The sequence below is a fragment of the Rhineura floridana genome, chromosome 1 (genome assembly GCF_030035675.1).
Source record: "Rhineura floridana isolate rRhiFlo1 chromosome 1, rRhiFlo1.hap2, whole genome shotgun sequence".
NCBI lineage: Eukaryota > Metazoa > Chordata > Lepidosauria > Squamata > Rhineuridae > Rhineura > Rhineura floridana.
Window position 1 is genome coordinate 203772488 of NC_084480.1, and position 27586 is coordinate 203800073.

Genomic DNA, 27586 nt, shown 5'->3' on the forward strand with positions numbered 1-27586 from the left:
GCTTATAAGTTTATTAATAGTAAGTCCCACTGATTTCAATAGGGCTTAATCCCCACTAAGTGGATACAGTATGCAGTCAGTCCTACAGCTCTCTTTGCCGCCTACAGTCTAGCCGTAACCAATTGCTAAGTTGGAGGGTGGCAACAATGCTTGAGTTTTCTCTAGGACCCATCGGGAAACTCACCACCAGGGCCGGGTGGTCGACACTGAAGCTCTTGGAACGGTGCGAGGTGACGCAATTCTCAAACCGACCCTCTGATTGGTTGCTGCGGGACATTCTGCTTCTATCCCGCCCCCCCTTTCACTCTTTCTCTCCCCTCCCTTTTCCCCTCCCCCTGGTTCTGTTCAGTTCAGTTCGCGCCGGTCAGAGGAAGGAAGGAGAAGGGGAGTAGATTCGTGATCTGCGCACTCAAAGTGTGCTCTTTTCTCTCCCCCACCCCTCGCATGTGGGCCTTCTCGCGCTCCCTCACCAGCCGGGAGGAGCAGCGGCCGCCATCAGCAAGGGCCGTTGCCAAAGGCGCCTCCGCCCCTCCTCCTCAGCGTTAGTGCTTCCTCCTCGAAGCAGGGCGGAGGGCGATGAACGGCGGCGGCTCCTGACGGCGACGGCGCTGAACCCGCCCCGCTCCCTTTTCCCCTCCTCCTCCCTTCATCCCGAGGATGCTGAAGATGAAGCTGCCGGTGAAGCAGCAGCAGCAACGGCAGACGATGAGCCATAAGGACGTGGGAGAGGAAGACGAAGGACCGACAGTTGGGATCGCTTTGAGGGACCGTGGCGGTTGCGGCGGCCTGGCCTGTCATCCGCGTCGAAGCGGGGCTGGCTCCGGGGCAGGGGCTGCAGTCCCCCCTGGCCCCGGAGGCCCGCCGCCACCTCCTCCTCCGCGGTGCCTCTGCGGTTGTTCAGCCGGGGGCGCTCGCGAGGCGGTCTACGAGTGGTTCGGCCTGGCGCTGGGTTCGGCCCAGCGGTTGGAGTTCGCCGTGGGGCTGCTGGATCTGCTCAACCCGCTGGAGCTGCGTTTCCTGGGCTCCTGCTTGGAGGAGTTGGCTCGAAAGGACTACCACTGCCTGCGAGACTCCGAGGCCAAAGCCAACGGTGCCGGAGCGACTGCAGGCGCCACATCCGCCGCCGACGCCCCGGCGGGAAGCAGTCCCAATCCTGCCGTGGCCAGCCAGCCGCAGCAACTCCTCACGGCGCCGCCGCCACCGTCCTCTCCTCCTGGTGCGGCTGCCGCCACTGGCGGTTCTTCTTCTCCCGCTGCTCCTCTTCCTCTGGGAGGCAGTGATTTCCGCGACCCGGCTGTGCGCTCCAAGCTCATCGTCTATTTGGCGCTCCTGGGATCCGAGAACCGTGAGGCCGCTAGTCGCCTCCACCGCCTCTTGCCCCGTGTGGACGCTATCCTGCAAAGTTGCCGACCCCTCGGCACCCTCCGCCCTGGGGGAGAGGAGGGGAGAGGCGAAGAAAAGGCGGTGGTCATGAACGGGCCTGGGGCGGCGGAAGAGGGCCTAGGGCTGGTGGCTCAAGAGGAGCTGCTGCTGCTGTTCACCATGGCTTCCCTGCACCCCGCCTTTTCTTTCCACCAGAGAGTCACTCTCAGGGAGCATTTGGAGCGGCTACGGAGGGCCCTTTGCCGCGACACAGAAGAGATGGACGGGTTCACCTGCCATGGGGGTCGGGTAAGGGCGTCCCTTGCACCTCAAGAGCTCGTTCTTAGTGCGCCGCCCCTTGCTTAATCCGTGCGTCAGTAGTGTCTTGCTGCCGCCATCTCCAGACCGCTCCTATCTGCTATAGCAGGCTGCCAGAAGAACTTTCCCTTGTGACATAATAGTGTCTAGAGTAAGGATCAGCAAACAGAGGCCCACAACTGTCCATCCCCTCCTCATAGTGGCCCTCTTACTACTCCGGTAGTTGCTGAGCAGGAATCTGGTGGGCGGGGGAGAGCTCATTTGGTGAGTGTGTTTGCTGTAGTAAAGCTACAAGATGAGGGGGCCCAGTTTATTCCTATACCCCTGGAAGTAAGGGAATTTTCCACTGCCATTTCCTCAGCCTTCATAAATCACTGTCAACTACAAATATTTTGGTTATGTGTTTTCACTTAACTGTTAGGAGCCTTGGATGCATGTTTAGCAGAAAGGCAAGATATAAAAAAATAAGAGTTCCTGGATGTACAGTTAACATATGTTTGTAACCCACGCCTCTGGTATAGACATGGTAACAGAATTAGAAGAGCATGAAACTTGGGCTTAGGCTCAGTCATGAGGCACATTTGCATGGGGGTTGAGATATGAACTCCCATTTAAAATGTTCTTTTCTATTTCTGAAACCAGTCTGGTTTTTTGGTGAAGGTATAGAAGAGCCACAGCAATTGCACCATTTTTAGTTTGCATCAGCTTCTAAGTAAGAGAGGCTATCTAGGTGTAATTTAATTTAATGGGAATGTAAAAAGAGATTTGCTGTTTCCAGTGGTGAATAATCAAGATGCCTCAGGTAAGACACAAGCAAGTGATGAAGGTAACAGCCATCCTGAGCATATGGTACAGTCATGCAGCTAAGGTCTGGACTGAAGGGCCAAAGTAAAGACTGTGGTAAGCAGAGCTGGCCTTAGCACCTGGGCTGCATTGGGCATCCTGGAACTCACCAGGGCTGATGCTAGTTGATAAAGCATCTGTCTTTTTTTTTTTTAATTATGCATGAGCTGACTGGTCATGCATGTACATGATTCCAGATGCTCATTTTATTATACTTTCTTTAAGTATACATTGGTTTTTTCTGTAATAAAATGGTACTAATTCCCAAGTAAATATGTTCAGGATTAGGGCTGCAAAAGCAAATCCCATTTTATTTTTGTAGTCATGATGGTGTTTTAAAATGTAAAACTGCACCTTCTCAAGGCTTGTCTTCTGCCAATGTTGGCAAATTGCTGTTTGCGCTAACATGAGGAATGTTGAGATAGTTTTAATGCATGAAAGGGGAGAGGAGGAAGAAGAGAAATGTTAAGTGTGTGCCTCGCAACTGAAGTAATACCCACCGCCATCTAATGAGCTACCTCCATAAGGCAATTAGTCCTGGGTGTAAAATTATCTAGCTGCACCACTGATGATTGATTGATTAATTTATTACGGTCAAAGACCAGCGTACAATATAAAGATAAAAACATCATAAAAAGAAAAATAGCAGTACAATATACACATGCCCATACTACAACAAATTCTATTTAAAAACCAAATCTCACTTCTGTGTGGGTTGTTGGGTTGACAGAGTTTTTCGGTATTTAATGGCCGCACCACTGATGTGATATTCAGTAGTATACTGCTTTTGAACGTGTGAATTCTATTTAACTATCATGCAAAAAGCTATTGATTAGATACATTCATGGAGAACCCGTCTTCGCCAGAGTGTGGAACCTGCGGCCCTCCAGTTATTGGACTACAGCTCTCATTATCATTGATCTTTGGCCATGCTGGCTAGGGCTGGTTGGAGTTGTAGTCCAACAACATCTGGAGGGCTTGCAGGTTAGCCGTCTAAGCTAGTCACCATTACCACATCTTACGATAGTGAATTCCATAATGTAGATTCTGTATGTTTTAATTATATGTACTTTTATCTGGAAGCCGCCGCGAGTTCCAGTATTGGAAGGATGGCGGGATATAAATAAAGTATAACTAACTAACTAACATAAGGTAATTTTATGTGTTGGGTAAAGAAGTAGTTTGTTGTTTCTGTTCTGAGTCTGCTGCTAATCAGTTTTGCCAGGATGACCCTGTATTTTAGTATTCAGGGAGAGGAGAAAATATTTATCTCTTTACTCTGTGCAAATAATTATTTTATTATTTATTTATATAGTGCCATCTGTGTGTATGGTGCCTTCCAAATAACAGATGTGACAGGTCCCTGCCCCAAAGGACTTAAAATTTAAAATAGGTACAGGGAAGCAACAGAGGAAGGGGAGGAAAAAGGAGGCAGGTTAGGCAAGGGAAGAATATGGTTTTGTTACATGTAGTTTAGTTACATGTGGCTTAGTTTCGACAAAGTATGTGCTGCTCTTCAGGTGGGAATTGTAGTTCAAAACATCTGGGGAGCACCAGGCTACAGTAGAGGATGGAGTGGCAATTCCAGAGGGAACGGGAAGGAAGGTGAGTTGGAGGGGTAGAGGAGAGGTGCCATAATGTTTGAAATAGATGCCTCAGGCAGAATCAGAAATTCAATCAGTCAGAACGCATTGAGGCTCTTCAGGGCAGATGCTGGAGTTCTTGTGGATGGAGAGGCCACAGAGTAGCCAAAAATGTGCAAAGATGTCACACTTGAGTAGTCCTAATCCATTTGCAAACTTGTACTCCTGTTTTTTCATTTCATGGAAAAATGTGAACTTGGTAAGCACCTTTGAAATCAATAAAAGATCTGAAGAGGAAACTTTTCTGCTTCCTGTTACTAATCTTGCATTTGATAGCACAGATGTCTTTTGCTGTTAGTAACCAAGCTCAGTAGTTATTTTAACTAGTGACCAGTAGACATAGTCCACTCCATGGGTGATGGTGGATTGTGATAGCTTCCAGTGGATATAAAAAGACTTCTAGCCCTAGCTAACCTCGCAGATGGATTCAGGAAAGAGGTGGAACTGCCAGAAACAGACAAGATGCACTACATGTACATTTCTGCTGTTTCTCACTCCACCCCTGGACAACAAATGTTTTAGGTTAGGGCTTTTGACTACAGTGGAGCAGTAAGGGAAAAGACCAGATTAAAGGGTAGAATATAATGTTTGAAAGGCTTAATTCTTGCATTTGCTGCTCATGTAAATGAATAATAAAATTGACAAAGCTGTATATTTACTGTAAAAACTAAATGTCTTTGTTGTAAAACGGTAATCAGACTTGCCTACTTTTGTGTTAGACATGCAGCTTTGGTATATTCCATAACTTTGCTTCATGAAGTTTGGGAATCTGTGTGAAGAAAGAGGAAAAAATTGAAACCTTACACTTGTACACTTTTGTTTTTTGGTTAAGAAACTGTAGTTTTGTAGTCAGGGCTGTGGAGTCAGTACACCAGACCTTCGACTCCAACTCACACTCCTCTATTTTTCTACTGTCCGACTCAGACTCCTTCATAAATGGCAAATGTATATTAACTAGTAATAACACATTTACTGTAGTAAAATGGTAGCACAAGGTATTTCATCACCACCATGTGAATCCAGAGCTTGGAAAAGTTACTTTTTTGAACTACAACTCCCATGAGACCACTGGGGCTGATGGGAGTTGTAGTTTTAAAAAGTAACTTTTCCAAGCTCTGGATTCACGTGGTGATGAAATGCCTTGTGCTACCATTTTACTACAGTAAATTTATTATTACTAGTTAATACACATTTGCCATTTATGAAGGAGTCGGAATTGGAGTCGGAGTTGGTACATTCCTACCGACTCTGACTCCACCCAAAATTGCCCTGTTTGTAGTATAAAAAAGAAACCATGAAACCATGGTGAAGTGTAGTAAGTTTTGGAACATAATATGCTGTATAACACAATCCACCATCTCGCAGAGGCTGCTTCAAATACACATTCAGATTAGTTGCAAACCCTAGCAGTTGCTGTCTTCACAGTTCTATCATTCCAGCAGCCTTCTACATCCCTACTGACCACTTTTACCCATGCTGGAGAACTGCTAATAGTCAGCAGGCTATTCTTTTTACACAGAAGCCTCTGCTTCTCAGAGTCTTGCTTGTAATGCAGCTTCTTTGTCAGGCACATGATTGGTAAAGCAAATGGATAGATACAACCCCTTTAGCTCCCCTGTATATGCGTGCCCATGCATATCCCCTGATGAAAAACACCAGAGCAAGCGCCTTGCTGAAAAGCAATTGAATTTGCTAGAGGCGTGTCAAACAATTTCTAGAAATTACTTCCAGGTATACAAAACATTGAAGGAAAACATACCAAATAATTCTTTGTTTGATATATACCTTTATAAATTGATAAAATATTGTTGAATGAGAAGAGTTGAGATTTAAACATCATGATTGAAGAGAGTTCCCTGATTTTTATTATTAGAAAATAAGTAATGATGTTCTTAAAATGTATTTCTGAAGGATGCCAATGAGCATTTAAGTTGAGGTAAATTACATTTTCAATGTAAAGGGTAGTATTAGCTGAGATGAATTTGGTACCCCGCTCCAAATTTAGTATAGGTTTGTTTGAGGCTTGATAGGAGTTGGCGGCTGAAGCTTCTGTGCTGAGTATGATTTTTGCTGTTCAGAGGGTTATTTCAAGTCCGTTTTGTAAAAATGGATGGTGTTGAAGAAGCAGATTGTTACTATTTTTAATTGGTATTTCCCCCTAATATTTCAAGTGTAGCTGTTAGTATATTATAGCAAAAAGCGTTGACATCTGATCTTGGGCTCTTGCTTATGAAAGCTTATGCCACAATAAACTTGTTACTCTAAGATGTTGTAGGACTTTGTTTTAAAAAATTACTTCAGTTTAAAATAACCCGATAACCCCATCCATTTAGGAAGAAAACAGATTTTTAACAAGAGATCTAAGTTGTATATACAGAATACCTTGCATTATTTTTCACATGCACATTACTTCCTGTTGCCTTTCTATCATCCAATTTTTATGTTCCTAAATGTAATTACATTTCAATTTAATATTTTATATCTTTCCCTCAATTTAGGACTTTTCTCACAACTGCATGCCAAGGAATGAGAGCAGTTTACTGGAACAAAGAACAGCACTTCATGATAAACACATGGTAGCCTCTCACAGGTCGCAACAAGAAGGTACGTAGATCAGAGTGTATTTTCAGTATCTTCATGGTTTTTTCCTTAAATTGTTAATGAGAGGAAAGTATGTGCTATTGAGTTGCCATGTCTTTTATATATATATATATATATGAATATATATATGAATATATATATGTATAGTGTGTGTGTATGTATATATGTGTGTGTGTGTATTTATATATATATGTCGATTCTGACTTATGGCGACCCTATGAATAGGGTTTTCATGTATAACTATTCCAATAAAAAATAATTTCCAAGTAAATTTTGAATTTGTTTGCTTGTTACATAAGCCACACTGAGCGTACTCCATTGATTTGATTTTTCTAATAAAATACTTCAGTTCAACTACTTTTGGCTATTGGAAACTCTTTTGAGATCTCTATATCATATACAGTAATACCTCAATTAACAAATCCTCCAGGAAAGAAGCTCCTTATGACAAAGTCTTTTAGCATTTTGAGATCTTCAAAATGTGGCCTCTTGTCTACTGATTTGCAGCTTCTGCAGGCAGCTCTCTCTCGTGTGGCTGGAATGGCGCTCCTTGCCAGGTGGTGCAGACACTTCCGCAGTAAAGAGTGCTTTGGGTTCCTTGGAAGCACTGTTTATTGCAGACGTGTCTGCTCGAGTGTAGGGGAGGATGTCAGAGAGAGAGAGACCAAGCACAGGGTGGTAGTGGTAGCTGCCCCTTCCTTTGCCTGCCTGCATAAGTGTATGGAGAGGAGAACTGTGCTCAGAACTTTAGATTGCTATAGCAAGATGCTACATGGGAAAAGAAAAAAGGCAAGGCAGGCATCCCTGGATGTGTTTTGGAAGAAGCCTTCAAGGGGTCTGTATGCAAGGATTACCTAACGTAGTTTCATTTCAGACATGCATATTGTTATTTTTGAATCAGAGTTTGCTGAAATATGTTGAACTCTTTTTTTAATGGTGTAGGAACCTATCCCTATTATTTCCATGTTATTCCTACCTCTGGTACCAAAATTTCTGTTATAGAAATAATGTTCAGGAATGTATGTACTTCATTAACTGAGGTATTACAAAAATTAAAGTGGCATACTTTTAGGGTGCAATTCAACTGCTATTTACGGCGGGCTGAGGGGACTTCGATATGGTATCTGGGCCCTGGCAGGACCTGGCAGAGCCAGGACCCTGCCAGCTCAGCCGGGGTTCCGCTGGAGAAGCCCAGCCTGGTGGAAGGCCTGGGAAGGGGCATTCTGGGGGGGTGTCAGAGGAGGGGCCACAGGTGGGGACTTAGGCCACTTCCAACATCTGTTTGGAGTGCTCCTGCAGGTCCGGATCTGGGTAAAAGTTATGCCGAGAAAAAGGGCAGTCTAAGAAAATAATTGCAATGGAAGTGTGTAGAGAATGCTTACTTCCCAGTAGGGGTATTCGTGAGAGCCGGCTTTTACTTTCCGGACCCTGTGCACAGCTTCTGGCTGAGCTGGTGTTCAGCCATTCTGGAGGCTTCCAAACGGCAGTTGGATGCCACAGACCTTCCCACCAGCTCCTCTTCCATTGGCACCTCTTCTGCTGGCTTCCCCTGAGTTGGATTGCTCTATTGTTGTTCTTTTTAATTAAATTTATATCCTGCCCTTCATACTAGAAGTTTATTACATGTAAGTCAATCAGACATGCTGAATCAGATATGTATTTATGGCAGTGGAAAATTTGCAGATTCATTCCCCCCCCCCAAAAAAAAGTTTGCATTGCTAGTGATTTGTTCAGTTGATGGAATTCACAAATTAAGCTCATCTATTTTGCTATTTGCAGTGCTTTTTCATAGGAGCAAAATGGCAATGACTAATTGCTAACTGCAGTTGATATATTAGAAATAGTTGTGGAATTGTGTGCTCCCTTCCCTCATTCTTTCCCCTCAGTTAAGCATAACATCAGCTCTGACGTTAGTGATTGAGGCTAACCCAGGGTTGTTTCTTAATGAGGATATGAAAATGAATTAAAACCCTGTTTAGCTTTAATATAAGTGCCTTTATAATGTTTAAGGATCATTATGTCTGGGGAGAGGAAATTCGTGTATGAAAGGAGAGGTTCTGGCAAAGGGAGTGTGCAGTCCTGACACCTGCTTCCATATCCTCTCTCCTGTTGAAAATTTGTAAAGGACCCTGCAAAAAAAACCAACAACTATCCTACCGGGGGCTAGCAAAGGAGGGACCAGGAACTCTGTTACTTCTCCATCACCCTGATACATTTCTATGTAGGAATGCAGGAGAGAGCTTCCCTCCTCTGGCAGGCCACTTAGTTTCTGTGCTGCGTGCAGAGGACCAGCCTGCTCACTTGTCTGCATGGAATTCCTTGCTGCCTATGACTACAGTCTAGTGTTTAAACAAAGCTGGGATAATGCTAAAGCATAGTAGTATAAAAATGTTACAAATATTTTGAAAATAAATAAATCTAGTTATGTCAACATCTTTTTTAAGTTAACTGAACTATAGTTCAAAAATTAACAAAGGCAGACTTTTGTCCCAGATATAAGTGTATCATCAAGTAGTGAGGAATGTATTCCTACAGAATTGTTAGCACAATATACCTTAGATGGTTTAAAAGAGGGATGGCTGAACATGACTTAAAGGTGCATTGTGCCTTCTTCCAGTCCAGTTGGAGCTGATTATTCTGCAGTTCTACTGATTTTAGGTTGTATTTTTTAATGATATTGTTTGCTTATATTGAACACCACTTAGAGGTTTTTTTAAAATATTCAGTGATTTATAAATGTTTTAAATAAATAAATCTTCTCCCATGGCATGGTAAGTATCTTGTTTCTGTTCTGTCCTCTCCCTGTGATTACTCAATTCATAATGAGGGTTGCCATTCTGTGCTCCTTTTGAATGAGTAATTGAATATGAGAGCTGTTACCTTTGATAAAGAATGCTCTAGTCAGTGTTTTCCTTTTCTAGGAGGATAGAAGTGGTGGTTTTAAAATTGTGGAATTGCCCTTTTCAAAGTTAGTTTTCCTGAAATACCTAAAACATCTTCAAATTTATTGATATGTATTTAATTCTGACTTCCCCTGTGTGGAAGTATACATCTTTTGGTGGTTCAGCTGTAAAACAGTTCATTATATATAAATAAAATAGTGAATTAGAGCAACTCAGTAGTGAATTAGTGTAAATAGGCCTTTAACAATCCACAAACAGCCTTGTGGCAGATACTGCTGTGTAGCTTATGCAAATATATTAGGATCATTGTACATTGAGCAAAAGAAGTGTATGTGTAAGCTGCTGAACATCTTCACATTTCTAGCTTATGTTTCTTTCAGCTGTTCATATTGAGAAGATAATGCTGAAAGGAGTACCTAGGAAAAGAGCTGATAAACATCTGGAGTATACTTTCAAAGTAAGCGTTCAATCTGCGGGCTACAAATGTTTGTTTTTACTGTAGTTCAGTATTATTTGAGATATAAAATAGCAAGACATAGAAAAGTCAAACATTCATTAAAAGTAATCTTCAACATACTTATGGCTTGTATGTGTGAGCTTGATACTTTTGTAGCATTTGCAATGGAACAGTAGCTGTCCAATACCTGAGGGGTTCAGGAAGGGCCTATTGAAGGGTCAAACCACTGCCTCTGGAAAGGCAGTAGCTCCGGCACTCTCCCTCAGCAAGGCATTACAAGTACTCTTTTATACTGATTTATATACAGTATTTATCACCCAAATACAAAGGTTCTCTGCTTGGCTTATAAGTTTGGAGACAACAAGTAAGCTGCAGTAAGATACATATGCTACCATTTCAGTATATTAGGTTCCACAAGTTTTAGCTAGACTTGGTAGCCATCTACTTATTTTTTTTAGCTAGGAAAGTTCAGGGTTGTGATTTTGTTTGTACAGAGGCAGAGTGCTCATGTCCCATTCATACCCATTTCTCGGCAAAGTGGTTTTACAAAATTTACAGGGAAGGAACAGCAGGCAGAGTATGTGTGTTCATGGTGTCCCTTCCAATCCACAACACTGTTGACATGTTCCAGCACAAAAGAAAGCCTGGTGTGTTTTTGAAAGAGCACCTCTCCGCCTCTCTCTGTGGCTGCAGCTTCTTTAAAAAATTGCTATACCTCTGACAGAATACGGAACCATAATTTGTTGTTGGTCACTGGAGTTGATTTTTTCTGAACTCCAGCACTAAGCTCACTACAGCAATACATGTAATCTGTAACAAACAAAATACATCTTGCATCTTAAAAACTAACCTGCACATAAATCTAACCATGCATCAAGGAAACTGTTCAGTTGCAAATACCCCCTTCTTAAGCAAGGTGAGACAATGGTGACCGGCCAGCTTCAAACATGTCTGGAGAAATAGATTATCTAGACAATTTGTTCCCGAACTTTTTTCCTTGCAGACCACTTGAAAATTGCTGATAGTCTTGGCAGACCACTTAATGATTTTTCTGCCTCTTGTAGCATCTTGTGCTAGGTGCTGTATGATTCTTAATCATAAGTTTATTGCTTTTATTTCTTATATTGCATTTTCTTGTGATACAATTTGCGTTGCATCGAATTTAAATGGTAATACAATAAAACAAAAATAATAAAAGAAGCAATAAAAATACAGTTAATAATCAATATGAATATTTAACAAGGACAAGCCACACCCAACCTGAATGAAGCTTACACACCACAGTTTGGGAACCCCTGATTTCAGACTCATTTCAGTCTGGCTTCAAGCCTGGGTTTAGCACTGAGACAGACTTGGTCACTGTGATCAGTGATCCTGATTGACAGAGGGACAGAAGGGGTTCGACCCTGCCTATTTTCTCAGCAGTCTTCAGTACCATTGACCACATCTTCTTGAGTAGCTGTGGAGATTGGGACCATTGCAAAATGGTGCTCCCACTCCTATCTGCAGAACTGATACCAGGAAGTAGCATTGGGGGACTTCTGTTCAGCTCCTTGGCACATGCTGTGAGGTCCTGCAGAGTCCATGTTATTGAGGATCTACATGAAGCTGCTGGGGAAAGTCAACCAGAAATTCAGCATGTGGATGACACCTAATTCACCTCCATTCTGCCTGAAACAGAAAAGGCCTGGGTATAGTAATGGACTGGATGAGGTCGAATAAACAGTTTCAGTCAAGGGGTTGGGTAAGTGTCCTGTTCAGTTGGAGTACAATCCCATCCAGAGGGAACAAGTTCATAATCTGGCGGTGTTCCTTCTGGTAACCTCCCGTCTAGAGTATTGTAATGCACTCTGTGTGGGGCTGCCCTTGAAAACAGTTTAGAAGCTACAACTGGCACAGAATGCAGCTGCAAGTTTACTGGGTGGCACAGCTAGATGGAGTCACGTTACACAGATCCCAGACAAACTGCACTGGTTGCTTATTTGCTACCCGGCCCAATTCAAGATGCTGACTTTGGTGTGTGATGCCCTATATAGCTCAGTACTCGGGTATTTGAAGGAGCACCTCTCCTGTTATATGCTGACCGTGCCTTCAGATCTCCAGGAGAGGCCCTGCTCATGATTCCATCTATGGGTGTGACCAGTTCTGTGATGCTGTGCTGAAGGGCCTTCTCATGGTGCCTCAGCTATGGGACTCTCTTCCACTGGAGGTGCAACCGTCCCCCTCGTTGATGTCTTTTCAACATTTGAAAACTTATCTGTTCCATCTGATCTTTGGGAATTGATGAGATTGCTGGCTGTTCTGTTCACTGAAATTAGATAGTGCTGAAGTTTGTGGAAACTTACTTGTGTGTTGTCCTTTTTTTAGGTTTAATTTTGATATTTTGCTTCTATATTTTATTGTAATGTCTGTACACTGTCCTGAGAACCATGGTTGAAGGGTGGTCTAAAAATACAATAATACAACATGGGAAAATGGTTAAAATATCAGATGGATGCTCTAGCCTTATCAAGCAACACTGACCTGTACATAGACTCAAAAAATTGGGTCCTGTATATACATACTGAAATAATAGCACAGAGGGTTTTTTAGTAGTTTGTTATGATTATTGTATTTCATTATGAAAATCCTGTCTAGAAATTCCTTGTAATATTAAAATAGAAATGCTTTTACAAACCCCAAATTGAGCATGAAGTCTGAAATGGGTTGTATTTCAGCATCAAAATAACATAAATAGAAAATGTCAAGGCAATAGTTTAGAAGTTAGGTATTAAACTGAGAAATGAGTCCATTTCTGAATGGGCTAAACTTGTATCTATCTTATTGTCATGTTTCTGAATGCCAGTCATTCTTCTGTTTCTACAAAGCAGCCTTCCAAAACAGGCTGATGGGATTTATAGTCCAAAACATCTGGAGGGCACCAGGTTGGGGAAGGCTGCTATGTGCTATCTTGATCACATGATACATTAGTATCAAATCTGCAATGTGATCCTATAAAAGCTGCTTGTTGCTATATAATTGTGTTTTCTTTCTCATCAGGTAATATGGTCTGATCATTCTATATCCTGTATAACAAAAACACATCAAGATTTACAGGAATTTCTACTAAAAGTAAGTATAATAATAAAAACAGGCAGCTTGTCATAGTACTATACAGTATTCAGAGGTGCAAAGCTAGCTGGATGTTAATTTATCTTCAAGGTAGAACTGAAGAGCTAATATTCAATTAATATCTTCAAAAACACAGGGTGGACATTTTCAAATGTGTGCATTTTGAGGTGGTGCTTGTTTAGAATGTGGACAACTTGTATTTAGATTGGCTAGGAAGCAACAAGTTCAAGTTAGCAGGTGAAAGTAGCATCATGTAGGAACTGCTTCTCATTTCATACTTGCTGTGTAAGGAAGCTGCTTAGGATTTGTAGGAAAGGAATGAAGCACTGGAAGTGGGAGGGTATAGAAATGGTACAGACGAGAAGAGCTCTCTTTAGGGAATGCAGGGTGGAAATGGAGTTTCCTGTTATGCAGGGATCATAGTTCTGGGAGGGCTCTATTTTACATCTGAACTAGCTTTTGGCCTGTTGTGATTTGGGGGAAAGTTTAACAAGTTGGTGATTGCTACAGAGTTAAGTGTCAATTGTCTTAAAGCTGTCACTGCAGTATTGGTGACTTGTTTTAATGCATGATATCCTGATGGACTTATAAACTGTCACCTAAAGTGAAGTATTAAAAAAGTGTAGATACAGAAATTGACCACTGCAGAATATGCACAACATGCTGACTTCTTCTGTGCCTGGAAGGTTGTAGTTCTAATTAGAAAGTGTTTTTAAACTTTAACCTTAAACTGGTTTTAGTTTTAGTCTGATGGGACTGGTTTTGTTTTTAAAAAAACAACAATCACTCTAATTCCTGGGATGGGGAGGAAAGGAGAGCCAAACATAGTGCTGATCCAATTTAAAAGGAGCTGATGGACCTTGTCTATTTATGATTATTTTCATGACCTCTTTGATACTGGTTGCTTTTATTTGCCAATAACTAGCATTACGCTTCTCACCAGCTTCCAAAGGAACTTTCTTCTGAAGCATTTGACAAGACTATTTTAGGAGCATTAAATCAAGGGTTCCAGAAGCAAGAAGAAAGGCGACATCTAGACTTTGAACCCATGATAAGGTACCAGTCTGAGCAATAGATATAATCATATTTACTAAAAGATCCAGTTTGACTTTGTGCTCTCACTTTTCATGTTCTGCATGTAATTCATCATTTTTAACTAGAGATCTACGTAGGAAGGCACCAACTCAGATCATTGATCTATCTAGCTCAATATTGTCTACACTGATTAGCAGCAGATCTTCAGACGGGGTCCTTTTCCAGCCATACTCTGGATGATGCCAGAAATTGAATCTGGAACCTTTTGCATGCAAAACACACATTCTTATCACTGAGCTACTGCTTCTTCCCCTAATCTGCGTTTACAGATCTACAGTTCTGTAACTATTGAATCAAAAAAGCAAGATGTCAGTGAGTCTGCATAACAGTTGTATTGCACAACCCAAACAGGCGTCTCTAAAATGCTGGGTTCCTTTCTTTTGGGGGAGGGAGAAGGAAGAAGAGAATAACTTTTCCATTCCTCACTTGGAGAAAATGCTAAAGCAAGGAGGCAGTGACATCAGAGCATGATAGTTCTCACATTCCTGGTTAGGCATGTCTACTCTGGGATATGTAGGAAGGAACACATGGCACAAATATAACATCTTCCCTTGCCCTGGTTCACATGTTGGATGCAACACTTGCATAAAGAGTTCACTTGTGTGCAGTGTAGCATGTGTGGACCCATGCCTCATGCTGAGCACTTGTGTAAGATCTTATGTGCTTTGGATTTTATTCACATTGGCACGCTACAAATTTATTATTCTGTTCTGTCTTTCAAGGAAAGCCCTCCTAAAGCAGATTAAAATAAGTTAAAACCAGTAAACTACAATTCAAAATTATAAAGGCTGTATTTAGAATCAGTCAAAGGCCTGAAAGAATATAAATATTTTAGGGCTCTCTAAAAGCCAGAAAAGAGAAGGCCAAGTGAAGTCTGGGATATTCCAAAGATATGGCAACATAAACCCAAATGTTTCATCCAGATCACAAGTGCGCAGTAGACAGAGGCAGGAGAGGCATGCCCAAATGAGTGGCCATGACCCTACCCTCTGATGATACATAAGACTTGATCAACTCAAATTGGCCAAGTGTCATATGTGCATCTGACATACAGTCTTACACCAGACACCTGAAGTAAAACTGCACCTTTCCACTGCATGTACATGCCATGCCAAACTTGCTTTTGTCACCACATAATATCTGGTCCTTTTTCTGGGTCGAGTTGAATTGGAAAGAGGTGGAGTTATATTAATGGTATATGTTCTGTCCTCCCCCCCCCACTTTTTCTTTTTCTTTTTTTTTTGTATAGGCTAGTTTACGTACTTGCTATTTTGGGTGTTGGGCTAGAATTTAAAGAAAAGATTAGTTGAATTAATGAAAAATTAATACATAGGTTAAAGTGATCTTGAATCTTTAATATAAGTGACTTTCCATTTATTTTTAGACAGCTGTTTTCAACAACATCTCAAGCTTTCCTGCAAAATCAGAGAGTAAACCGCTTTTTTCAATCTCTGTCCTCAGAGTGTTTGCACGCACACAGTAAGAAATTTCTAAACATTCTTCTGATTGAATTATGAATTCATCCAGGGTGTCTGTTTCTCAGCTTATTGATACTTGATCCATGTATCTGATAAGCTGACACTTATATTTAAGGTACACTTACATTGACTTCAGCAGGATTGAATTTATGTCTAAATTCTTCAGCTTAAATTCAATTGTAGATGATTTATTTGTTTATTTATAAAAGCACAGTATTTCTGTACCACCATACTATAAAATAACAGGGTTGTGTACAACAATAAAATGTATCAAGATACGTTGATAGTTACTAAAATTTGGATACTGCAGTTCGATACCCCATCCCACCCAGTTTTAACTTTTGAGGTCCAGACATACACTCAGTAGAAAGCTATGGACTCCCCTAAACCTTTGAACTTGTAGACAGTACAGGATATGTTCTAATTAGTGCAAAACTAAAGTAATCAATTATTAAGATCTACTTCCTGGCTCCAGAAATGTCATCATGTACTTGATCAGCACAATTGACTGATCCTGTCTAGTTCATATTCTTAGAGCTGCTTACTAGAATTTTAACTGTCAAATGATAACCTTGATTACATATTGGTTCTCCAGCTCATGGAAAAACACTAATTTGTTCAGTAAGTGCTACTTGATGTAACTCCTATTGAAAGTACAGTGGACTTCTCATTTAAGGCAGCTACCTGCAAAGAATTGAAGGAGAGAAAAGAATTCTAGCCTTTAAAAATATCATTGTTTCAGTATTAATTTAGAGTCCTCATTGGATATCCTGCTTCTGGTTGATGCATTGAAATGAACTATTTCTGTTTTAAGAGAATTTGGAATGAGAAGATGAGGAAATATTATTAATCTTCCTATACAATAAAAATGTAGACTTTACAGCATCATAGCATAATGAGTACGGCAGCAGGGTGGCAAGCGAGGCATCAGGGAAACAAAGATGGCTGGTGTAGGAGCGAGGCAACTGGGGTGGATGGGTGCACTGCACAGCAGTGCTTGCCTGGGTGGGAGGCAGAAAAGCAGGCTGCCTGGAGAGGCAACCTGGAATGTTTTGAGTGCGTGGGGGGGGGAGAATGTTTTGAGTGTGCTTGGGAGGAGAGGAGGAGAATGGTTTGAGATAGCCCAGGGGGATGGTTTTTTGGGGGGGCTTAGCAGTTCTAGGAGGTGAAAGACAAAGGTCCAAGGGATTACCATGTGGGGGAGTGTGGGTTGGTGAGGAATGTGGGGATGGTAGGTGGGGTTGGTGAGTGGAGCAGGGGTGCAGCCCCTAATAATACTCGATCGTTACCTGAATGTTTCCAAGAGACTTACAGCACATTAAAAACATAAATATAAATACATACCATAAAATGGAACAAACCATCCCCGTAACAGCCACACTGTCAGCACACTAATAATAAACATCATCATCAGTCTCTCAAATGCCTTGGGGGAAAAGTTATACTAAAAAAAGCTATATACAACTTAACTTGCTTCAGTACTAGCCAACAAGGACTTGTAAAGCAAGAGGAGGGGATTTTTGTGTGTGACTTTTTGTCCTTAAATACACCATTTTATCCATTGCACTATACCAACAAGAGTTTTCCAAGTGATTGTAACATTAGACTGACTTGATTTGCCATCAAGTCTTGGTGAAGATTAATGCAAGTAGCTGCAAGGTATACTTACGTAACTTCTAATTTTTCATAGCCCTTTGCAAATCTAGATAGCTGTTCTAATTAAACTTTTGTAGTAGTATCTTTTGAAGTTGTTCAGTGCCAATTACCTTTCAGATAACCTCCAGTCCTCTCTGAAGACATCTAAGATGCCAGAACACTTCAAGGAGGACAGCTCAGAAGCTTCAAGTCAGGAGGAAGGTAAGCATGCATTCAAGATAGAATGTGTAGTTTGTTTATTTTCCCCCCACAATGTAAGTTTTGAACTGCCATAGCAGTGTTCTTGTGAGAATACAGACATTTGGGGTGAAAACTCATGGGAACTGAAGTAATGAAGCACTTGTATTTCCACCCTGCCTCATCAAATATTTGAGGTGGATTTGGGGGTTAATTTGGCTCATATCTAGAGTCTCCCTTTGTTCTGTCTAGCCAGTTCAACATTTATGGATGCCAGAAAGCTATACCTACATAACTAAATGTAGGCAGTCTTGAATGGAAGGCAACAAGGCTTGGATCAGTACAGGATGTGTACTGTTTTGCCTTGTAATATATGGAGAACTGCGCTGGGGACAGTGTTTCACAATGGTTCCAGTCTTTCTTGTAGTGTGAGTCTCAGAAAGTGTTGCTGAGAGAGTGCCCCATCCTTAGTCTGAGGGGTGCTGCACAGTTCTGTCATGTCTCCTATGCAGTGGAGACTTGTTGCTACAATGTCAGTGGGGCAGTAAATCTGCTCCAGGTTTTAGTTCAAACTTTCAAGGAGCTGTCCAGGGTGCTGAAACTATTCTGGGAATAGGTTTCGGCACCTTGGGCAGCTTCTTTAAAGTTTGGACTAAAACTCAAAGTGGATTCACCCACTGCTCCAGTGCTATTTCTCATCTTTATCCAGTTCTGGAATGGTAGTCTGAATCCTTGGACGCTATCTGGACTAGGTGATAGACTAGATACTTCGGTTTATTTATTCAGGGCTGCATGCAGCAAAGTAGTTCTGTTAGCACCAGGACTGTGGAGTCGGGAGTCGGAAGCAATTTTGGGTGGAGTCGGAGTCAGTAGAAATGTTCCGACTCCGGCTTCAAAATAAATTTTGATTGACAAATTTTTTTAAATATAAATTCAAAATGTCAAAGAAGCTTCCCATGAAGTCAGCTGTAGTTGAGCATTTCACCATAACTCAAGATGGAAAACATTTTGTGTGTCAATGTATGACACAGGACCCAGATGAAGACAAATGCTGTGATGCCAAGATCAGCGCATATTCAGGCAGCGATAAAAATGCTCCTATGAGAGCTTCCATTTTAAAAAGACATTTACAGCCCTTTCCAGGGCTGTGGAGTTGGAAGCAATTTTGGGTGGAGTCAGAGTCGGACAGTAGAAAAATAGAGGAGTCGGAGTCGAAGGTTTGGCGTACCAACTCCACAGCCCTGGTTAGCACAAGAACTCTTGGCTATGCATTGGAACTTTGCCTCTCCTCTCCACGTGCACCCATCTGCTCTGGGTCTCCCCCCAACCCTATGGAAGGCTCGAGGGACAGAAGAGGGAGGAGAAGTTCTGTTGTGCAAGTGGAAATCCTTGCATTAGCAGAACTAATGTGTTGGATATCACCTTAAAATTTGTATCTCACCTTTCATCTCAAGGAGCTCAAGGAGGTAAACATAGTTCTTCCTCTCCCCATTTTATTCCCACAACAGTCCTGAGGGGTAGGTTAGGCTAAGAAAGTGAGGGGGCCAAGGTCACCCAGTGAGCTTCATGGCTGAGTTGCAATTTGAAACCTGGTCTCCCAGGTTCTAGTCCAACACTTTTAACAACTACACCACACAAATTCAAACCAAGGCGGAGGAAGGTGGTGATGGTTAGGTATTCAGAATTTCTAAGGTTGAATTATGACTTCTTTCTGTATTCTCCCTTGTGACTCAGTTGTACATTTTGCATCCAGCGCTGCTCCTGCATGCCTAGGTGGAGGGCCTAGCCAGTGAAAGTGAGGTTCCTATTTGCCCCAGTGGGTGAGAGGGTGGTGATCAAACAAGACCAGAGAGGCTACACTCAATTTGGAGAAAAGGAAAGAGCAATTGGCATTCATATTTTGTCACCAAGCTGAGAGATTTACAGCCAGGAGCACCTCTTACCATATGAGCTTGCATTCTCTAGGTCAAGGAGGATTAGACTATTGTAATGTGCTTTATGTGGGACTACCTTTGGAAAGTGTTCAGAAACAGCAACTAATCCAGAATGCAGCAGTAAGAGTATTGGAGCACAAACCATATTGCTCGTAATTTTACTTCAGTTTCGCTGGCTCCCATTTGGCTTCCAGGCCTAATTAAAAATGTTAGTTTTGATCTTTAAAGCCTTCAGTGAATGAAGGGTAAGATTTCTTAATGACCACCTCCTCTCATATGATTCTAATCACTTCAGAAGATCCTGTTTTTGAGGTTGTGCTCTTAACTCCCACCTTAACAGGACATTTTTGACCTGATACTATATGGATCAGGGTTTAACCAGCTGGTCTTAATCTACATGAAGTATCATAACAGAAAAGAAATCAAAGGTATACTGGCTGTAGCCTAAGTGGGCTTTTTATGTGGTAACCAAGTAGCACTTGGATTAGTTATGCAACAGAATAAATAATTAAAGTATTGCTTTATGTCTGGGGTCGCCAACATGGACCCATGGATGCTAGCAATGCCCCCAGTGTCTACCAAAAACCCTGACCCTCCCGATTTTTAATACTTTTTTTTGGGGGGGGGTGCTGCTTTTTTTCTTTCTGTCTTGTTAGGGGGGGATATAAGTATTGTGCCTGTTTTTTTTTTTTTTTTTTCAATAATTTTTATTCAAATTTTCATAAAACATACAAGACGAAATCATAAAACATTCAAAGACAAAAAACAAAATCAAAAATAGTTAAACAAAAAAAATAAAATAAAAAATAAAAATAAAAATAAAAATAAAAAATAAAGAGTAAAATATTGACTTCCCATTTGTCAAAGATCAGATCAGTTATAAGTCTATAATATATAACAATCCTGTCTCTTAAGTCATATTATAAAATTACTTTCCTCCAATAGTTATCCCACTTAATCATCAAATCTCATAAACATTACTTTATTCTTTCCACAAAAAGTCAAAGAGAGGTTTCAATTCTTTAAGAAATATATCTATCAATTTTTTTTTTCCAGATAAGCATATCAATTAATCCATCTCATTACTAATTATGATAATCTTATTGTCATAACCATAGTAAAAATAAACATTTCAATTAATCCATCACATCAGAATCTGTTAGGTTCAGTAATTTCAGTAGCCATTGTTCTATTATCCCCATTAGTTCCATTTTCCATCTTCCATCTTCAGTAGTCTTGCCAAGTCCAGTAATTTCAGTATCCAATCTTCCATTATCAGTATTCCATAATAATCTTGCTGTCAAAGCCATAGTCATATAGTAAGAGTCTGATGGGAATTACCTCTATCCCAAATATTTTCTTGCCATCCATTCTGAATAGGTTGCTGAAATACTGCTGTAAAATCATATCTCTGTTCTTTTTTTCAAAATACACTGGGTCATCTCTTGAAAGTTTTTCCATTGTTACATGGCTGCAGTTAATTCCATAAATTTTCTCTATATTGGGCTCCATCACATCATTCCAGTCCAGAAGATTATCCATGCCATTGATAACTTTATCTCTAGAATCTTCATTAATTTCTTCAGAGATAACATTGAGTTCCAAACAATAGATTTTATTTCTAAAGTCCATAGACTCCAAATCTTTTTCCTGTTCCACGTTTGTTCCAATCTCCGGGGTCTCCTCTCTCACAGGGACCCCTGTTCCAGTCTCCAGGGTCTCCTCTCTCACAGGGACCCCTGTTCCAGTCTCCAGGGTCTCCTCTCTCACAAGGACCCCTATGTCTTTAATCTCCTGTGTCTCCAAACAATAGATTTTATTTCTAAAGTCCATAGACTCCAAATCTTTTTCCTGTTCCACGTTTGTTCCAATCTCCGGGGTCTCCTCTCTCACAGGGACCCCTTCCAGGGTCACCTCTCTCACAGGGACCCCTATATCTTTAATCTCCTGCGTCATTTTACTCAATTCAATTTTCAGCTCCTTACAACCCTGTCGCAGGTTTTGTTTCGTTATCTCAATCTCATCCATTATTTTCTGAAACATAGTTATTTCCAGATTCTCAGCCACTTTCTTAATTGCCATTTTAAAAGAAAAATATAGGAAAACCACTTCTTATTTCAGCAACAATTGGGTTAATACTCCAAACTTGGTGACATCACAGTATAAACAGAGCAGACAGCCTTATCTCTCCATAGTTAAGTAAACAAAATGCAGTTCCCAGGATCGAAACAATTAATGGCAGTCGTCAAGAAACAGATTCGTCAAAATAAAATAGACCAAAAAGAGAGTAGTCTCAGACAGTATAATATTCTTCAAAATAAAAATCTGGAATAGAAATCCCTCTTCTGTGTATATCTTTAGAATGCAAATCCAGGACAGCTTTTTGCAACAAAAACAGAGATAAGCTATTAATTAGTGCGTAGCAGAGAGAAGTTATGGCTCCCCAGTGAGATGTCAAAAACCGATCAATCTGGCAAATCTCTTTTAAACAGCAACAATTTAAGTCAAGTAAAAGAAAAATATAGAAAGAAGGGTGCTTGCCTGTTAGTGCGTTCTCTCTTAGAAGATAAGATGAACGTTCGCTTTAACAGATAGAGCTTGCTGTTGAAAATCCGTCCCACCTTCGTCGGCTGGACCTCGTCCCATAAATTAATGAGATCTGGTCGTCCCAACAAAAATAGGCTTTGAGGTTAATCTCTTCGTTTCTCCCTACCCGGGAGAAGTTTAATCAGTCAAAAAAAAAAGAAAAAACTGACTGATATATCTGAATAAGCTTCTTTTGAGGCAGGAGCCCGTCTCAAAAGCAGGCACAGGCTAAGTCACCCTTCCCGGAAGTCCAACAAAGCTCAGTATTGTGCCTGTTTTTGAGGGCGTTCTGAGCATCAGACTTTTTTCTTCTGTGAAATGGGCATTTTGCGGTGCCCACAGCAGTTTCTTTGATTTTCAGATATGTCCCTGGCACACAAAGATTGGGGGGCTCTGTGATCTTTTGGGGATATTCCAGTCCTGTCAAAATATTGAAAGCATAATTCAGTTTGGAAGAGGATTTCTGATTAATTAAAATTAACTTAATCATGTTTTTCTGTTATTTCTTACCCAGAAATGATACAGCACACAGCAGTTCATAAGAAACACACTGGGAAGTGTCCTGTTACCAAGTAGGTGCTTGTTCTTTTCTCATTTAAATCTAATTAATTTAATGCTTGATTTTTGTAAGGGGAGAAATATGAGTTCTATCATACAGTTGTGAAATAATTATTAACTCTTGTGGCAAATTGTAGGTCTATGTTTAGTTTCAGGAAATTTTTGCTACAGTACAAAATTTTCTTTCAACATATAATTGGTCCAAGCATCTTGAAATGACGTGTGAACATAAGGGCTAAATCCTGCACCTTGGGAACGGAGACAAACCAGCTAAATCAACCCGTCCTTGTTGACTTCACTGCTGCCACCAAGTGAATATCTCTATTTTTCCATGGCTACCTCCACAAAACAGCCCTTTAATCCTCTGGACTTTAACTGGCCCAGCCTACTCTCAATACCAGATAGACTGTTATGGCATTTGTTTTTGAGGTGAATAACATGGCATCAGACAAAGGTTGTCCAAAACAAACTAGTTTTGTACTAAAATCTTTAGTAAGGGTAAAAAGATGTGAGAAAATTGTTCTAGAATATAATTTTTTAGAGCTTCAGTAGTTACCCATAAGAGCAAATAAAAAAATAAACAGATAAACACACCCAGCTATTCCTATTCTAGCCTATTTCCCTAGCCAAGTCACTACAACACTTTGCATCCCTCAGTTCAGCTCCTGGGTTCTTTGGTGGTGTTCTCTGTGCTTGTTCTTGCTGTAGTGCCCAACTTTCTAGAGTTCCAGCTCTCTCTTTTGTTATACAGCTCTTCAATTCTAGCGCTTTAAATTTCTGATTCTATAGCCTTCTGACTGTATTTTCTAGCTTGTCTTACATACAATATTTCATCCCCCCTCCAGCCAATTAAGGAATATAGTCTTGATTAAATTTCTATTTTCCTTAATTACCAAGTTCTTAGAGTAGATCTTTGATCCTCCTGAACAAAACTTCCTCAGCAACACATTTTTTAAAAAATAACATTTTCTTTACAACAAAAATCCTTTGTACATGTTACTATAATAAAAATAGATAAATTATAAATTATCAGTTCAAGAATGTTAACATTACTATGATTTAATTACTTAATGGAAGATAATGTCCTTATACAATAACTTACATGGTTGTGTATGATTCAGCACAAAGGAAAAAAGTTTTACTGCGTTAACCAAATACAACTTAAAAAGAACAGAGTTAAAGGAAAACATGCAATTACGAATTAATATAAACATCCGTTTTTAAATTTCCGTAGGATAAACTTAACAGTATAAATATAAGGAAAGCACTTCTTTCTCTCACTTCTAGACCACTGCCAATAAGTGCTCCTACAAATGTAACAGACAGGCACATTTAAATGTTTAGTATGGCCAAATATTTATGTTCTATTAAAAAAATGTAAATAATGGTTAGGACCTCAGATAAGAAAAATATATTTTAGAAACCAAAATATAATACAATCTTATCACTTACTGTTACGCTTCTTTAGAAAAAAAATTCATACTGGAATTCCAATATAGATATCTAAACAGTTTCTAAAGGTTAATGAATTTCAATGTAAAAGATTCTGCACTTTCAAATTCTGTAACGTAAGAAGATAAACAACTTTCTGAGCAAATTATCCCCCTGTACTTTTAACCTTCCTGTGAATTTTTGATTCCCCTATGCACGAGTGTCTTTAAAGCCAAGAGCAACCATTTTACAATCAAAAACCAACACAAAATAGCTGAAAGTTCTATTCCTTCACAGAGTCATTTGAAGAACTGTACACAAGCAAATGTTAAAAGGAATTCCTGAGTGAGCTATGGTTCCATAGTTTTGCATGTAACTGTGTGCTTGACAATCTGTCTCAGTGGCTTTCTGCTTGCACGTGTACCCACCATCTAAATCTTTGCAGCCGTGACTTCAAGACCACCTCTGGTGTAGTAACCCATATTAGCTTGGGTGCAATGCTCTTTCAACAGAAAAAAATCACAGTTCTACTGGTATGCACTAATTAGCTTGCACACACTTGCTCACCTAGCTTTTTTAAGACTAGCAGAAACAATATGTGCTGCTGCCTGTTTGCAAGATTCTCAAAGTTTTAAAAGGCTCAAAGGCAGTATAGCAGCTGAGGGAGGTGAAATCAGTGGATGGGCAAATGCAGGTGCGACTTTGTGCCAAATGCACAGATTAGTGTCTTTTGCCACTTTGTACTAGTGCAGTCTATACACAGAAACATAGTCTCTGAAATCTAGTAAAAACAACCAGGGTGGATTGATTTACATAATTGATTTAAATGACTAAGAAAAACCCTTGATTTAAATCAAGTTTGTCACTTATAGTTCTTAAACAATAGTGCAGATCCGATTGCTAAAACATGCTAATTCACAAGTCAATAGCATTTTACAAAGAGGGCACACGTTGTGTAATTGTTTAAATAACTTGATTTTTATTAATGTAGGAAATACCACATAATATTTCAGGTGTAGCAGCTGTACATTAGGAATGTTACGAACTAAATCACAAACGCAACAGCACTTACGTTTTATTAAACTAAATCTTAAATATTACATAAAAGTTACATCAATGTTTTAACATTGCAGTTACAGCAGTTTTCTGGGTTGCCAGCTGATTGATGGCTGTCCATAAACTCTTGTTTTTACCTTCTAGTTTTATTAACTCTTAACAGACAAGTCATCACAACACTAAACATACATTGCTCTTAAAATGTCTACAACTAGATTTCATCTTCCCCACGCCCACTGTCATTTTATTCATACAAATTTTCCTGCTTTTTCAACTGCTGCTGTTTTGCCCAGGGAAGTTTTTTTTTGTTCATGGAAGGAATTTCTTCAAAATATTCCCAGATAGAGTTTCTCTTACGCCCAAAAGGCATGACAGTTCTTCAGTGGCAAAAGCATGGAGGAATATAGAAAGTAGAAGCTCTGTCTGTACTATGACTTCCCTTGTTTCTTTCCAGTCCTCTCCACTGTTCCTTTCTACTCTGCTTGTAGCTGTCCTTTTCTATATTGTTTCTGTCCTAATTCCTTTGCCTTGTGTGGCCAACCATCACATACATCCAGAACTTCCAAGAAGCGAGAGTTTGTAGTTAAACTGGGCAGAGACATTTTCAAAAGGTAAAAAACTGAAATGAATGCCCATGTTGAAATGAATGATTGATAGGTAACCCAATATGTGTAAGTATGATAGAGCCATTAGTTTATTTTTATAAGACTGTATGTGTAGATTTAACATTTGTAATAAGATTGAAATTTACTATGAATTTTAAATAAAAAAATCCAAATTTTAAAAATCCATTTTTATTATTATTATTATTATTTATTATTATTTTTTAAAGCATTTATTTTTATCCACCCTGCAAACAACTGGTCTTGAGGGAGAAAACCATTTTTATTTCCCTTGATGAACTAAAGGGTGGGAGGTACCTTCAGTGACACTCCAGCCAAAGAGGAAAATCCTCAAGCTGCCAAACCAGCAGACAGCAAAGAGTGCAAATAGGAATTTTTATTTCAGCCCAACACGTTTTGGGTGTTGACACAACCCTTATATATATAAAAAATGGAAATGGACTGCCTTCAAGTCGATCCCGACTTATGGCTACCCTATGAATAGGGTGTTCATGGTAAGTGGTATTCAGAGGGGGTTTACCATTGCCTCCCTCTGAGGCTAGTCCTCTCCAACTGGCAAGGGCCTGCTCAGCTTGCTACATCTGCACAAGCCAGCCCCTTCCTTGTCTGCAACTGCCAGCTGGGGGGCAACTGGGCTCCTTGGGACTATGCAGCTTGCCCACAGCTGCACAGGTTGACAGGACATGTAACCCCTGAGCCATTCCCTGTGGGGGTGATCTTTAGCTGGCGCTTGACACCCAGGAGACACGAGTGGGGATTTGAATTCACAGACTCTGGACTCCCAGCCAGGCTCTCCTCCCCACTGTAAGCACCATTAAAATCAATTACAGAGTAAATTCTGAATAGCAACAAATACTTACATATATCTGCTCAAAATGAACAAAACACTCTGCATAACACTGGCCAAAAACTTAAAAAGGGAAAGGACAACCAAAATGAAAAATAAACACTGAAAACTTCTCAAAATCTTACACTGGTTACACATACACTCAGACAAAGGAAATTTTTACAGAACTATATTAGCTGGTTAAGATAAACCATAACAAAGAGAATAGATAGAAAGGATTAAAATAAATGACTCAGAATACCTTGTGCAAATAATTGTAGTTTTTGGCTGGCATTATGCAGAGTGTTGTTTTGTTCATTTTGAGCAGATATATGTATGTATTTGTTGATGTTTCAGAATTTACTCTGTAACTTATTTTAATGGTGTTATATATGTCATAAACCGCTCCCAGTTCAGTCCCAGGACTCAATTCCCAAACCCAGGGCAATTGATCCTGGCAAGGCACAAACTTGTGCCTCCCCTTACTAGGGTTGTGTAAACCAACATCAACCCTGTAAGGTAGGTAGACTGCTACCACCCCTTAATCTGGTCATCCAGTCTGAGCCATGGGGAAACCCAGAGTGCCAGAATTAGACCTGCCAAGGATTCCAACAGACAAGAGCCAAAGGTGCACTCTTGGAGCCTTAGGCAAAACGTCTAAATATACGGTAGTCCATGGTTAATTGGCCAAAGTATTGGGTTCAGAGCCAAATCCTGTCCTGAAATGAACACTCCCTGGTAAATAAATAGCAAAATGGTTCCTTAAAATCCACACCCTTGAGGGCTAGGTAAAATACAGAGAGTTACAGTTACAAAACAAAATAATAAAATTGTCTAGCCTAGTCTATACTTGCAAAGAGCTAAACAGCAAAATAGCTTCATGGTTCCACATCTCCCCAGAGATGTATAGCCTGGATAGTGGATGGAA

General features: G+C 40.4%; 1 protein-coding gene across 1 annotated transcript in view; it reads left to right on the plus strand.

Annotated features, from left to right (window-relative positions):
- The first annotated feature begins 309 nt into the window (after positions 1-309).
- The window catches only part of ZCCHC2 (zinc finger CCHC-type containing 2), a 42570-nt gene continuing 15293 nt past the window's right edge, over positions 310-27586 (plus strand). Inside the window, exons 1-8 of the mRNA XM_061590301.1 lie at positions 310-1671; positions 6665-6770; positions 10051-10127; positions 13167-13238; positions 14182-14294; positions 15718-15812; positions 17585-17668; positions 22679-22736. Coding sequence (XP_061446285.1) covers positions 658-1671; positions 6665-6770; positions 10051-10127; positions 13167-13238; positions 14182-14294; positions 15718-15812; positions 17585-17668; positions 22679-22736 — 1619 coding nt within the window. The 5' untranslated portion in view covers positions 310-657. The remainder of the gene's footprint in view (positions 1672-6664; positions 6771-10050; positions 10128-13166; positions 13239-14181; positions 14295-15717; positions 15813-17584; positions 17669-22678; positions 22737-27586) is intronic.